Consider the following 12663-nt stretch of genomic DNA (forward strand, 5'->3'; position numbering starts at 1 on the left):
CAGGAGGGGGTAATTATACTTGCTGCTAGACTCCCTAGGGAAGTGATCGCAGATGAATGTGAATTTTACAAATTAAATTGCGTTCAAAGCAAGATTATAGAAATGTTATATCCTGATGGTAAACATTCAATCGAAAACCTTAGACGTAGTGGCACCTCTAGTAGCAATTTAAAAGGTGTTAACCCCCTCCAGGCTCATTTATGTTCAGGCTGCATGAATCAGTCTGGATTTCTTAAAGGAGCTGGAGGCATGATTATATCCTGCCCAGCTAGTGTCCAAAATTGTATTTAAGGAGCCCTGATTTACACTGAAATGTATTATTCCATCTGTACTTTCTGGATGTCACTAGTACCTCAAACTAGTGAGTTTGTAACTGTCCTTTTCAGGACTTCCTGAGTTGATAAAAATCACTGCTTAAGGAACCTGCTTTGACGCCTACTTTCCTGCTATAATTCCTGTGATCTGCAGATTAGACCAAATCTAATCCGTTATCCGGCTGTTCTGAGGTTGGGACCCAGCACTTTAGTACCAACGCTTTGCCCGCTACCTGCAGCTCTGGGCAGTGTGATATGTCAGGGGGTAACCATCCACAGAACCCTGATCTGAAGGCAAGAGGTCAGGGGTACCAGCCCAGGTGTACCAGCAAAGGGGTACACTAGCAGTGAGAGTTACCCAGGAAGACGCGGTTCTGGACGCTGCAAAGGAGTCCACTGGTGGCAGCAGCAAAAGCCCCTCTTACTGCGGTGAGAGGGCATATTTGGGATAAAGTAAAGGGAACAGTGGCAAGGCAGGCCCAAGCAGTCTCCAGCAACAAAACAGACAGGGTGACATAGGAGGTCCATCCTGTCGGTTGTTGTCTTGTGTAAACTGTCTGAATAGGGTAAGCTAGGGTGGTTAAGAATTTTATAAGCTTGCCTGAACAGGTCGATTTTCAGAGAGCATTTGAAGACTAGAGGAAATTCTTAATATGCAGGGAGGGGAATTCCACAAAGTGGGTGCAGCCCTAAGAAGTCAACTGGAATGGGAGCATGTGATGAGTGAATGAGATGCAGATTTTGTGCAAAATGGGTCTGTCTAGTTGGGAGATTTTTTTGAAACAATTAAGATAATGTATATTGGTGCAGTTTTATTGTTGACCTTGTTTGTTTGTTAGTAGAAGTACTTTTATATTGGATTCAGTGAAAAAAAGACAACCAATGTAGAGACTGACAGAGTGGCTCAGCAGAGGAAGAACAATTTGCAAGGAAAGTCAATCTAGCTGCTGCGCGCAAAAGATTGTAGAAGTGAGTCTGATTTAGGGAAGACCAGTATGGAGGGAATTGCAATAGTCAATGCGGGTGTTGATTGCATAAATTTAAAGTTTTGCAGTGTCTTGTGAGATGTGCATTTTCTGGAAATGTTTTTTTTTTTTTTTTTAGATGTATGCTGCAATTTAAATACAGAATCTGTGTGGGGAACAAAGGATCATTGTGATTCAAGGACCAGACCTAGGCAGTAAGCTTGCGGGGTGGAATTTATGGTCATCTCAACAGAAATAGAACTGTCAGGTAATTTCAAGTGGAGGTATTATTGAAAGATTGAGTTGTTGAGAGAACATCAAAGATGAAATCGCAGAAAGTATGACAGGACAACACAGATTGTGAGATATCAGGAGAGGATAGATACATTTGGGTATCATTTTCCAAGAGAAGTGGATTAGATAGAGAACAGAGGGCCTAGTACTGAGCCTTGTGGTACTTTAACACTGAAAGAGCGATCTAGATAGGATGAGAACCAGGATAGGACAGGGTCTTTAAAACCTAGGGATTGTAGCGGTTGTTTGAGAAAAGAGTGGTCCACTCTGTCAAATGCTGCAGAGAGATGCAGGAGAATTAGAAAAGAGTATTGGCCTTGAGATTTAGCAGTGATCAAAGAATTGACAACCTTAATCAATGCAGTCTCTGGAGTGTTGAGAATGAAAATCTGACTGAAGGAGATTCAATAGGTTGTGTGAGGAAATAAAGCATGTGAGGTGAGTGTAGGCAATTCTCTTGAAGCTTGGAAGGGTATGGGAGCTAATGGAACAGTAATTTGAGTTAAAAAATAATCATTGAATGCTTGTATAATGACATGAAGATACCAGGAGAGAGCGAGAAAGATTGCAGATTTTAGTTAGAGCACAGGAGTCCAGGATCTATCAATTTGTGAGTGTATAGGATCAAGAGGACAGTGGGTAGAGTAGGAAGAAAAGAGATGCTTTATATTCATTTGTTGGATCAAATAAAGAGTGTGGCAGATGGTGCTGGAAGGGAATTGAGCTGATTGCTTGTTGGTACCATTTCAAGTCGAATCTTATCAGTTTTGTCCTTGAAGTAGGAAGCAAGATCTTCACTGAGAGTAGTCTGAGGGTTTGGGATGGGAGGGTTAAGAAGTGATTTACATGTGTTTAAAAAGGTATTTGTTTAGAAGCCTTACCACAGATGAGTGAGTGGAAGTATATTTGTGTAGCAGTGTCTATAGCATTTCAATAGGTGTAAATAGAAGTATATTTGAGAATCATTAGAGGTTTGAGATTTACGCCAGTGACCTTCTGCTTGAGAAATTTTGAAGATTTTGTGTTCTTTTTATGTGCCATGGCTGACATCAAAGTTGACACAGAGTATTAAGAGTCTCTTGATCAAGGGCTGTTGCTGGAGTTTGAAAATGAGCTATATCGGGAGAGGAGAATGTAGAAATTGGGGATCGGAGGTGTTTGAAAGAGGTGGGAAAACTGTTGAAAATTAACAGTTAAGATTTTAACAGGTATGAGGAGGTTTGGTAGAGTTTGACAGCAGAGATTAAAGTATTGGAGAGCTTGTAGCTGATAAGGTGATATTCTGAGAGGGGGGAATGGAGCGTTAAAGAAATCAGAAACTGAGTACAGAGAGAATACCAGGTTAAGGCATTGGTCGTCCTGATGAGTAGCGGATTCAATCCACTAGGAAAGGCTGAGGAAGGAAGTTAGTGTAGTTTTGAAAGCAGAATTGGAACGTGGGGATGCGGAAATCACCCATGATGATAGTGGGGTTGTTAGAAGATAAAACGTGAGGGAGCCATACAGAGAAATGTTCAAGAAATTGTTTGTGTGGTCCAGGAGTGCAGTAGATTAGAGCAACATGCAAAGATAATGAATTAAAAATCTGAATAGCATGTAGTTCAAAAGTTGGTAGAACTGGGAATGTGCAATGTGGGAAGAGAAGTCGTCCAAACACACCTTCTTGTCTGCTTTCAGGTCTGAGGGTGTGGGTGAAATGGAGGCCACCATGTGAAAGGGCTGCAGGTGAGGCAGTGTCTGAGTGTGTCGGCCATTTTTCTGTTATTGCCATAACATTGAGTTTTAGTGGAACAGAGTGTAAATTCAAAGGACTTTGGAAGATGTGGCAGACAGGTGATGCTGCTTTTGAGCTTTGCTGAATTTTGGTATTTATCTGATATATGTGTATGGGAAAAGCAAGGGGTATCTGAATTAAGTGACACATCACCAACTAGGAGAAGCAGAGAAAATTAGGATAGATAATTGTAAGATGTGTGACCTTTATGTTCTTGCAACAAGAGGAGGATGCTAGTTAGTGAATATAGAAAGGAAAAAGTGCATTAGAGGTAGAGAAGTGAGGGAGCAATGTGGACAAAGGTTGGTGTTGCAGGAAGGGTGAAGGTTAGAGCCATTATTAAAGTTATTTTATTGTTTACCAATAATCATTGTCTATGCAGTTTGTGTGGTTGGGGGTGGGGGGTCACCTCTGCAGAAGATGCATACTAATCTTCCTGCCAAGAACTAGTTCAAATTGGTCTATTTACATTACACAGACAATACCATTCTGATAAATTATTCCCTAATAAATGTGGGTTTTGGTCTAATATATTAGACACTTGTAAATATGTTATGAGTAATGTAGGAACATATATTGAACAGAAAATGGTTGTGGAAAAGATAAAGTAAAAGAAAAGTAAAATAAAATTATATCCACGCTAGATGCAGTAAAATGTATGTACAATCTATTGAATCAGCACATCCTCATTTAATGTCAAATTGGAAATGATATGGTATTCCTTTCCCCTGATTCAGACAGGGAAAGCATTTTTTTTTTACACTCTTAACCTGCAGGGAAGAAATTAAAGTATTTTTTTTTTCTTGAACAGCATTGACACTAGCCACGGGCATGTATCAGTGATGGCACTGGTAGATGTATACATTGTAATTCTTTTTTATTTTAAGCACATTTTTAAATTAGTCTTTTTAATTAGAGAAAAACAAACACAATATGGTTGACATTGCTGAGAAGCACAAAGTCTGGTTTCATTAAATAATGTTCCTCCAGGGATCATGGCCTAGATCATTGTCCTAGCAGTACACCGCTGAAGTCAGAGCCTTTCACTAGGACAAGCCAAGAGTCCATTCTGTTCTCCAAGAAGAGCGAGAGATACTGTCCGGCCTGAGGAGAATAGACCAATCTTAGATTAGGTGATACAGGAAATTAAATCACTGCAATATGCTTTCTAATTAACTTATGGGTACATTCTCCAGGAGTGTTTTAGTGCATTCTTCGCTTTCAGATCCGGAGCAGAACGTCTTAAAATGGTGGGGGAAAAAATAGCGCAGTATTATCTCTGTTATCATTGGCATTCATGGAACAGTTTGCCATGCAGCATGGCGAACTACACCCTGGCCAGTTTTTGTCATATTGCAGTAGACCTTTATCAATTGGCACCTGAAATGATGTGGAATGCATGTGTCAGATCTGTTCATGGGCAGCATCCCCGAACGCCTGTGTGTCTATAGCATTATACAGCATGTATGAAAACCTATACTGGATTCAGTTAGTTTTGATATTTTATATGAAGTTCTGATTCAACTAGGCCAGTGTTTCTTAACTCCAGTCCTCACGCACCCCTAACAGCTCATGTTAGGGGTGTGTGTGAGCTTTCTGTCTGTGGAACAGGTAGGATAATTACTGACCCAGCCAAGTAGACTGTCACCTGTGCCTGATAAAAGAAATCCTGAAAACATGAGCTGTTGGGGGTGCGTTAGGACTGGTGTTGAGAAATTCTGGAGCAGACATTGCTGAGAAAAAGGAAAATGAGGTCTGTACACATTAGACCATAGTTAATTAAAAAATGTTATTAATTAAAAGTCTGTGTAAACGGAAAACCAAAAGAGATTTTAGCAAGGTCGTTAAACGAGCACGGTAATGTGAAAAGACAGTTTCCGAGTGAGACGTGTCTGCTATTTTGGTGTTTACCTGCACATACAACATTCCATTCAAGGTGACTGTAGCTGCCGCCTCATTGCCTGTAAAACTGCTGATTTGCTGCAGGGACCTAGAGAAAAATACAGTTTTTGAACATAATGGTTCATTTTTCATAGTGTCCAAAGCTAGACTGGGATTTGTTTAATAAGTAATGCAGATAGCTAAGTTTTTTTTGTAAAATACTTACAAGTTATCCTGGCAAAGAGACAGGATGCAAAGTTGCACACGCAGGAATCCATAAGGAGACCTTTCTTGTGTATTCCTCTGAAAATCTGCAAACAAAATGACAAACGGGGTTCATAAATCTGAAATAGACATTGCCTATACAATATTACTAAAAATCCCAAGTATGTATGCAAAAGACTTTGCAGCGTATCAGAACTGAAGATATTTTAGAGAAGGTGATTGTGAGGGAAGAATTTTTTCTGTCCTGTGTTTAATATCTCATCAATATTTTAAGGTGGTCGCAGTTAAAATCATAGAAACAATGAATCATAAATAGGGTTCTGCCATTAGGTGAGACAAAAATATTCTGGTAAGCATGGACCCAACAACTTATATAATGGTCCTGTCCACTTTTAGGACCTTTGTGATAGCCATCTGTTATTTGTCTGACGGAACTTTTATCTACTTCTAATCCTTATATGGGAGGTGTGAATGTACAATAGTGTCAATACATGTATTATTGTTACATTTAAGTCTCAAAATAAAGTTCTAAAATTGTAGATAGTAATTGTGCTATCAAGTCACATTATATTGCTTCTAACTGATTTATACTATGCTAAATCTTTGCTTAGTAAGTACATTTAATATATATTCTCCACTCACACAGTTAATTAATATTAAATTCATCAGATCTAAAGTAGCCCTTAACCTTGCTTGTGGTATCACAGATATAGAACCTTGCTGTAGCCAAATGAAACAAAGAAACCTTCCTCTTCTGCCTATGTAGCCCAATGGCCTTGTAGCCTTACTTGTTACTAGACTAAGCTGTAATTTCTGTGAGCCTCTAATATAATAATCCATGAAAGGGTAATTTCCCCCCAAGTGCATTTCTTTGCTGTGCCACTAAATAAAAAAATGGGACTTAGTTTTAGACCATGCACTACTCTACTTCTTACCAACCTCATCTCCCTGTGTTCATCATTAGCAGATAACCTGTAGCAAATCAAATACCCTGAGTTACATAAGAAACAAATTAACTTCTGCATCGTATAAGCTCCCTGTTGAACATTGTGAAATGTTTTGATAAAATCTAGATAAGCAATATCAATGTTTCCACCCTATTCTAAGTGATGCAGTTATATAACGGTTTATGTGAAGTAGTCCTCACAGCTAGGTGTAATCAGCCTTTATATGTTGCTATTCCACCATCAGACAGTTTCATAATGAGTGCAGTGACAAGTGACTTTGGCCTGTTTATTGAGTACATATAGACAGACCACGGAAAGGAAAAGTTTGGACCGCATCAATGGACAAATAGATTTGTTTGACAAGGCAGCTGTTCCAAATTAACATTGTGCTGAGGTTAAACACTTTACTGTAATACTTTAAGATAAATTCTGTTTACCAGGCTTTTCTTTTAATTTTTTTGTCCATAAAAATACTCCATCTTTGTTGTCATGTGTCTTAGCTGACCTTGGGTGATGTCTGTTCTTATTGACATCCTACTGGCTACAGAATTAGTTGTGTTATATACACACAGGTTTATTTATGCAGGTAAGACTGGGAGAACAGGTGTTTATAAGTTAAAACTCTTTCAAAAGTAAACATTCTAAGCAAACATTTTGCTTGATGATTTAAACTGACTACACCCAATGATTTAGTTGGCTAGTATGATCAATTAAGACCCAAATTATTATTTATAAGGCGCAACAGATTCCTTAAATAAATGGAGTAATACATGGAAGTAGCACAGATGAGTGTGAGTAATGCTATGGGGACTCACACGGAGTGCAGCCAAAGACGTGACAGGACGTACAAGGGAGTCAGACAGTAGACAGACGTGGGTTAATATTGGTTTGTCTCCTGGCCAAAATTAACAAATCTGTCTATTGCAATTGTGAGTGATTTGCTCGGACACATTTGGAAATCTGGTCTGCCATTAACTACATGGGCATTTGGAGTGATCATCAGATAGCCAAATACATAGGGTTACCAGGATCAGATCTGAGGTCAGCTTGAGCACACATACAATAAGACAGTTCAGAAGCAGAGGTATGACACACCAGAATGTTCATTCCAGCTTCCATGTGTCCTAACTAGACACAGATCTGTTCATCCGGCAACTGACTCTATCTCATGACATATTATAAACTTTTATCAAGTTCCACATACATTTGAATTAGAAAGACAGTTGTTATATACATTATTCCACACTGGGACACTTCCAGGCCATCCTTTCTAAGAATAACTGGTCTATAATCTACTATGATGGCTCATTCTGTACATCCTGTTTAATCTGTGACTCACCAATATGGAGACTTGCAAAGAAAGCATAAAGTCCAGTGAACGGGGCAGTGTATCGACCACTGGTGAGATTCAGGCCAGATCCTCTGTAAAATGATCCCTCTAAATGGGGCTTCAGATAAACAGACATTAATGGTGTTAGTAATGTGTAACGGAGGGAGCCAGGACAGCTGGGTTCATGTATGGTATTGTATTGCAGTTTCTATTGTTGGAAAGGTGGTTGGTGTCTAAACATTCAGGATATAAAATTAGCAATGAGGAAATTTAAGACAAAAGGGGACACAAAGGGGCAAATGAATTTACTGAAGTATATTCAAATGGATTACCTTTGCAGAGCGAACAGGGAGTGCACATAGCTCCTGCCCATGTGTACTCTGTATTTGAGCAGACTATGTACATTTTACAGACAACATATTAAAGTGAGTAATGAAAGGAGAAGATATTTGAAGGTGATCTCTTATTTTGGATTGAGTCTGTTTATGAGCAGAAAGCTAAAATTGGCACAGTGGTTCTATGCAACACTACACTAGTAGTACTACACTGTTAGCTTTTGACTCTAGTCCAATACACAAGCATTTACTTTAATATAAGAGCCACACACAGCACACTGACCAAAGCCCTTGTTCTAGATACTTGTGTCATTTATTTGTTGAGAAGAAGTTGAGTTTTAAAATTACTTTATTTTCTCTCAAACTTCAAACTTGAGTTCATATTCATGTGGTAGTGAATATTACATGTGCATTAAAAGAAATCAGCGACAGTTATCTTTCTACCTTGAGGTATCCCTCTCCACTGACTCACCCTTTGGTAGAGTTCCCTCATGTTCCCAGGTTCCAGGTGGATATCACTGGTAGTCTTACAGCTAAAGGCTGCGTGTAATTTAGAAGGGAGTTTAGCGGTAGTATGTCCGTAATCTGCAGTGTACTCCCCATCCTTCTGTCTCAGCAGGCCGTCTAGCAAATAAATATTTATGGAAATGTTTATGTCTTATTACTGTAGGAAAGCCAGACCAGTATTCAGTAATATATAAAAGAAAATATGTGCTCTTAATGCAAAACATTATCATACTATTGTAGTATTAATACCAATGTACCTTTGTAAGACATTTTGGGCCTTAATCATTAAGGAGAGCAAATCATAAAAAAGGAGTAACTTTGTACCTGGGAAAAACCATGTTGTATTGGAGGGGGAGGTAAATTTAAAATGTGGGGACAGATTTATATTTGGGGTACATCATGTCCTAGACCAACTTTACATTTCAGTGTAAAAATAAAGCTTTCAATTATTTGTGTCCTAAATGAAAAATCAGACAGTATTTAACTTACGTGCAAAAAAAAAAAATGTAATTTGCACCCCTTGCATTGTAACATGGTTTGTTCAGGAGACAACTTACTCCTTTTTTTGTTTTACTTACCTTAATGACTCAGGGACCTTTGTGTTTTTAATACCAAGGTAAAACTGAGTCAGTGACTGCATATGTGATACGTGTCCTAAAGATTGAGATTATTTGGAGCAGATAATACTGTTTTCATCATTCTTTTTTTTCCATAGAATAGCAGCTAAGCGTGCCCAGATGTCCGCCACACCCTCTGCAACAATGTAAAGTGCTTGGAATCCTATTACTAGAAAGATGCTATATAAGTAAATTATTATTATAATTATTAAATTGAAACAACTGTAAGTTCACACGATAAGGAATATACCCTTAATCATACTTGTCAGCTTTTGGCTGTTGCTGTACGGAAGGGCAGGTGGCTGGTATGGGTGGAGGTAGCGGTGCCCGATGAATAGCGTCATTTTACCCCATGACGTAATGATGCACATGCATCATTTTACAGCAGGTGACGAGACCAAAATGATACAATTCTCAGGGAATCGCATCATGGCGGCTCTAGTGCTACCCACTTCACTAGGAAATGGGCAGATGCGGGAAGTTGCCCTACTCTTCCGGGAGTCCAGGAGACCTACCTGGAATTCAGGAGTCTTGGCAAGTATACCCTTAATGTCATTATTGCATTTGATTTATATCAGGTTGTTCTGATGTTTTCCTATCGCCCATCCCTTCTCCTTGATTCTGTATAGTATTATAAAAATGGTGCTTCCACAAATAACAGACATCCTAAATATACTTGGAACTCTTGTATTGGCTTCTACGTGTTTTATCATAGGGAAATAATAATTCGCTATGTTAATCCTACCATACTGTGCAGTATGTACTCAAAATCCATTAACAAATAGCATCACTTGGTCTACAACGTTGTGTACAGCAGAACAGATATAGTAAAGAAATAATCACTTGATTATAACTGTACTCACCAATCAGAAGCTGTAGAAGTTGGTGCAGTTTCTTCTCACGTAAAACATGATTGAGTGGGTGACTTAGATGTCTTGGAGGAGCTGGGGGGCCGATTGGGCCTGGGCGGTGATGCTGAAACCACACAAGGCTATTAAGGTGTTCTGTAGAAATATAACAGATCGTTGTCCCTTTCCTTCTGCCAGCTCAAATGAGGACGAGGGGCAGAAAATCGCAGCATTTCAAGTTAACAATCACATTTGTTTATAAAGACATAATTTATTTAGATCAACAGTAGATGGCACAGTATGACTATGTTCTATACAAATAGTAAATTTGCTGTATCTCACTCTGAGGCTGTCTCCTTGTACCTTCCGCTTGCTTTTTTCTCCACGGTCGGAGTGTTTGAGAAACATCAGCCAGGAAAGTCTGGGCGGCCATGGGGGGCTCTGTACTGCTGACACTTTCTTTACTGGCTGATCTAATGTAGAGCCAGTCTCCTGAGGGGCTGTCAGCACTGGGATCCCTAGTGACGGTAGTATTGTGACAGATTGATCCTACAAACAAAAAACAGATTGTGTTATTACTATAGTTAATAGAGGATCACTGTATAACAATGCGGCAGAGGGAACATGTGACCTGAAAATGACATCTCTCACCTTTCTACTCTTAAATGGTCTAGACACAATATTATGATATGCTATAAGTTATGAGCTATAGTTCAATCTACTAAAATAGCATTTATAAGTTATTCTGTTTCTGCTGACATATTTATGTCATTTATCAAGTGAATGAGAAGCAGAACAGTGCACTTACCTGCGTAATGAGAGTGGCCCTGTTTGCTTATGCACACATCTAAACCTGTCTCTAATGTGCATTTGTTTGCTGCCTGTATCTACTGTATATATACAGATACTACAGCATACAGTCGTTGTTCCTATCAGAACACCAGTTTCGGTGTCATGCTGCACAATTATACCCCTCTCAAACATGCATACTTTGAAAGTGTCACCTGCCCAATTATGTGATGTTCTCTGCAGAAAAACATCCTATCATGTCACCTTCCTTCACCCTGACACTGGTCCTGAGACCAAGGTTTCTAGTCAGTGAGTACACACCTCTTACTGATGGGCCAACCCCAAACGTGTCTGAGTAGAGTGACTATGAACTTAACACCTTCTAAGCTGTTTGTCCTGAATCTATATGTGACATTTTACTGATGTAAAAAAAGAATCTCACTTTCCCACTGCATGTCTATACAACTTCAATATATACACTGTGTGGAAACTACAAGTGGAATGGAGAATTAATTTCATATGACAAGTAAAAAAAACAATAGTAATAGTAAATAGTAAATAAGTTATGTATAACTATGATGGAAGACTATATGATGTTAGAGAACACGCAATCTTAATTATCAGAAACCGTTACTATAGATACAGGCAAAATTTTTCTTCCAATTCCAAGTAATAATGTAGTTGTAAATAAGTATACCATAGTATTCATTTACTAAGCAATGTATGTGGATATAGATTGTAAGCTTGTGAGCAGGGCGCTCTAACCTCTTTGTTTTACCCAGTATTGTTTTATTACTGTGTTTGTCCCCAATTGTAAAACGCTGCGGAATTAGCTGGCACTATATAAATAAATGATGATGATAATGATATATATGAAGCACCTACCTGAAATTTAGATCCTCTGTTCTTATGGGTGCAGGCAGGTCCAGCGCTGAGGAGGACTAGGAGCACCCCCATACTGATAGTCATTAGCACACAGCGTAGAGGGATAGGCTTGCCTTCTGCATCCATGGCCCTAAGATACTGACTGGCTGATGCTGATCTGTTTTCTACAGTTAATACTCAGAAAGTGGTACAGTAATCTCAGGACTCTACAGTATAAGAGGTCCACATACAAGTGTCATGCCAAATGGTCTAGAAAAGAATGCACACTGATACCTCTATCTAGTGTAAACACGTTGTATAATATGATGGTAATGCAGAGATATGTGTAATTATCCTTGCTCTCGGAAAATAAATCCCTTACATTAAATTGTTCATGTAAAATATATAGGTTTCTTTACACGCTGCGCTCACTTCAGTGATCCCCTTTGCTGTCGTCTCCTCTCTGCCAGTATCTCCAGCTTGTAGCTGTCTTGTCCTCTTACTTTAGATAACAGTCCAGTGTATCCAACGCCCCACACGCACACATTGAGAAGCACAGAAACTGAGTGCATTTGTTTTTTTTTCCAAGAATCAGAGTTAGAAGAAAATTTAGTTTGTGTGAAGTTTGAAATGCTGTTAGGAGTAATACATGTCTCTTACATCCGTTCTGGCTCATCTTGGTGTATAACTTTATAGAGGTTCAATACAGAAAATGAGTACGAACACATCAAAAAAGTGTATACTATAAAAACTCCACTGTTTAATATTCAAGAAGGGGAGTATGTGGACTGCTTGCAATTTACAAGCACCAATAGGCTCAATAAATCCAATGTTATGGGGTGTGTGAGAGTATGTATTTTTCTGTGTATGTGTGTGGACACCAAGTACCTCCAACAAAGTACGTAATCATCATTAAACCAGTCACTACTGTAATCTATAGGTTTATTTAGTGATCCATTGAATTATTGTCTAT

At 38.9% G+C, this 12663-nt stretch overlaps 1 protein-coding gene across 2 annotated transcripts; it reads right to left on the reverse strand.

Annotated features, from left to right (window-relative positions):
* Positions 1-4063: 4063 nt before the first annotated feature.
* LOC142143680 (erythroferrone-like) lies at positions 4064-12281 on the reverse strand. Of its 2 annotated transcripts, none has more exons than XM_075201717.1 (8): positions 11712-12281; positions 10401-10586; positions 10053-10164; positions 8538-8689; positions 7740-7848; positions 5455-5539; positions 5259-5337; positions 4064-4451 (listed from the first exon to the last, which is right to left on the reverse strand). In XM_075201717.1, the coding sequence occupies exons 1-8, from the start codon at positions 11835-11837 to the stop codon at positions 4353-4355; spliced, it is 948 nt and encodes a 315-aa protein (XP_075057818.1). In that variant the 5' UTR covers positions 11838-12281; the 3' UTR covers positions 4064-4352. The 2 variants fall into 2 exon arrangements, with proteins under 2 accessions (XP_075057818.1, XP_075057817.1); XM_075201716.1 differs by having other exon boundaries at positions 10380-10586.
* Between the last annotated feature and the right edge of the window lie 382 nt (positions 12282-12663).

The sequence above is a fragment of the Mixophyes fleayi genome, chromosome 3, assembly GCF_038048845.1.
Source record: "Mixophyes fleayi isolate aMixFle1 chromosome 3, aMixFle1.hap1, whole genome shotgun sequence".
NCBI classification, from domain to species: Eukaryota; Metazoa; Chordata; class Amphibia; order Anura; family Limnodynastidae; genus Mixophyes; species Mixophyes fleayi.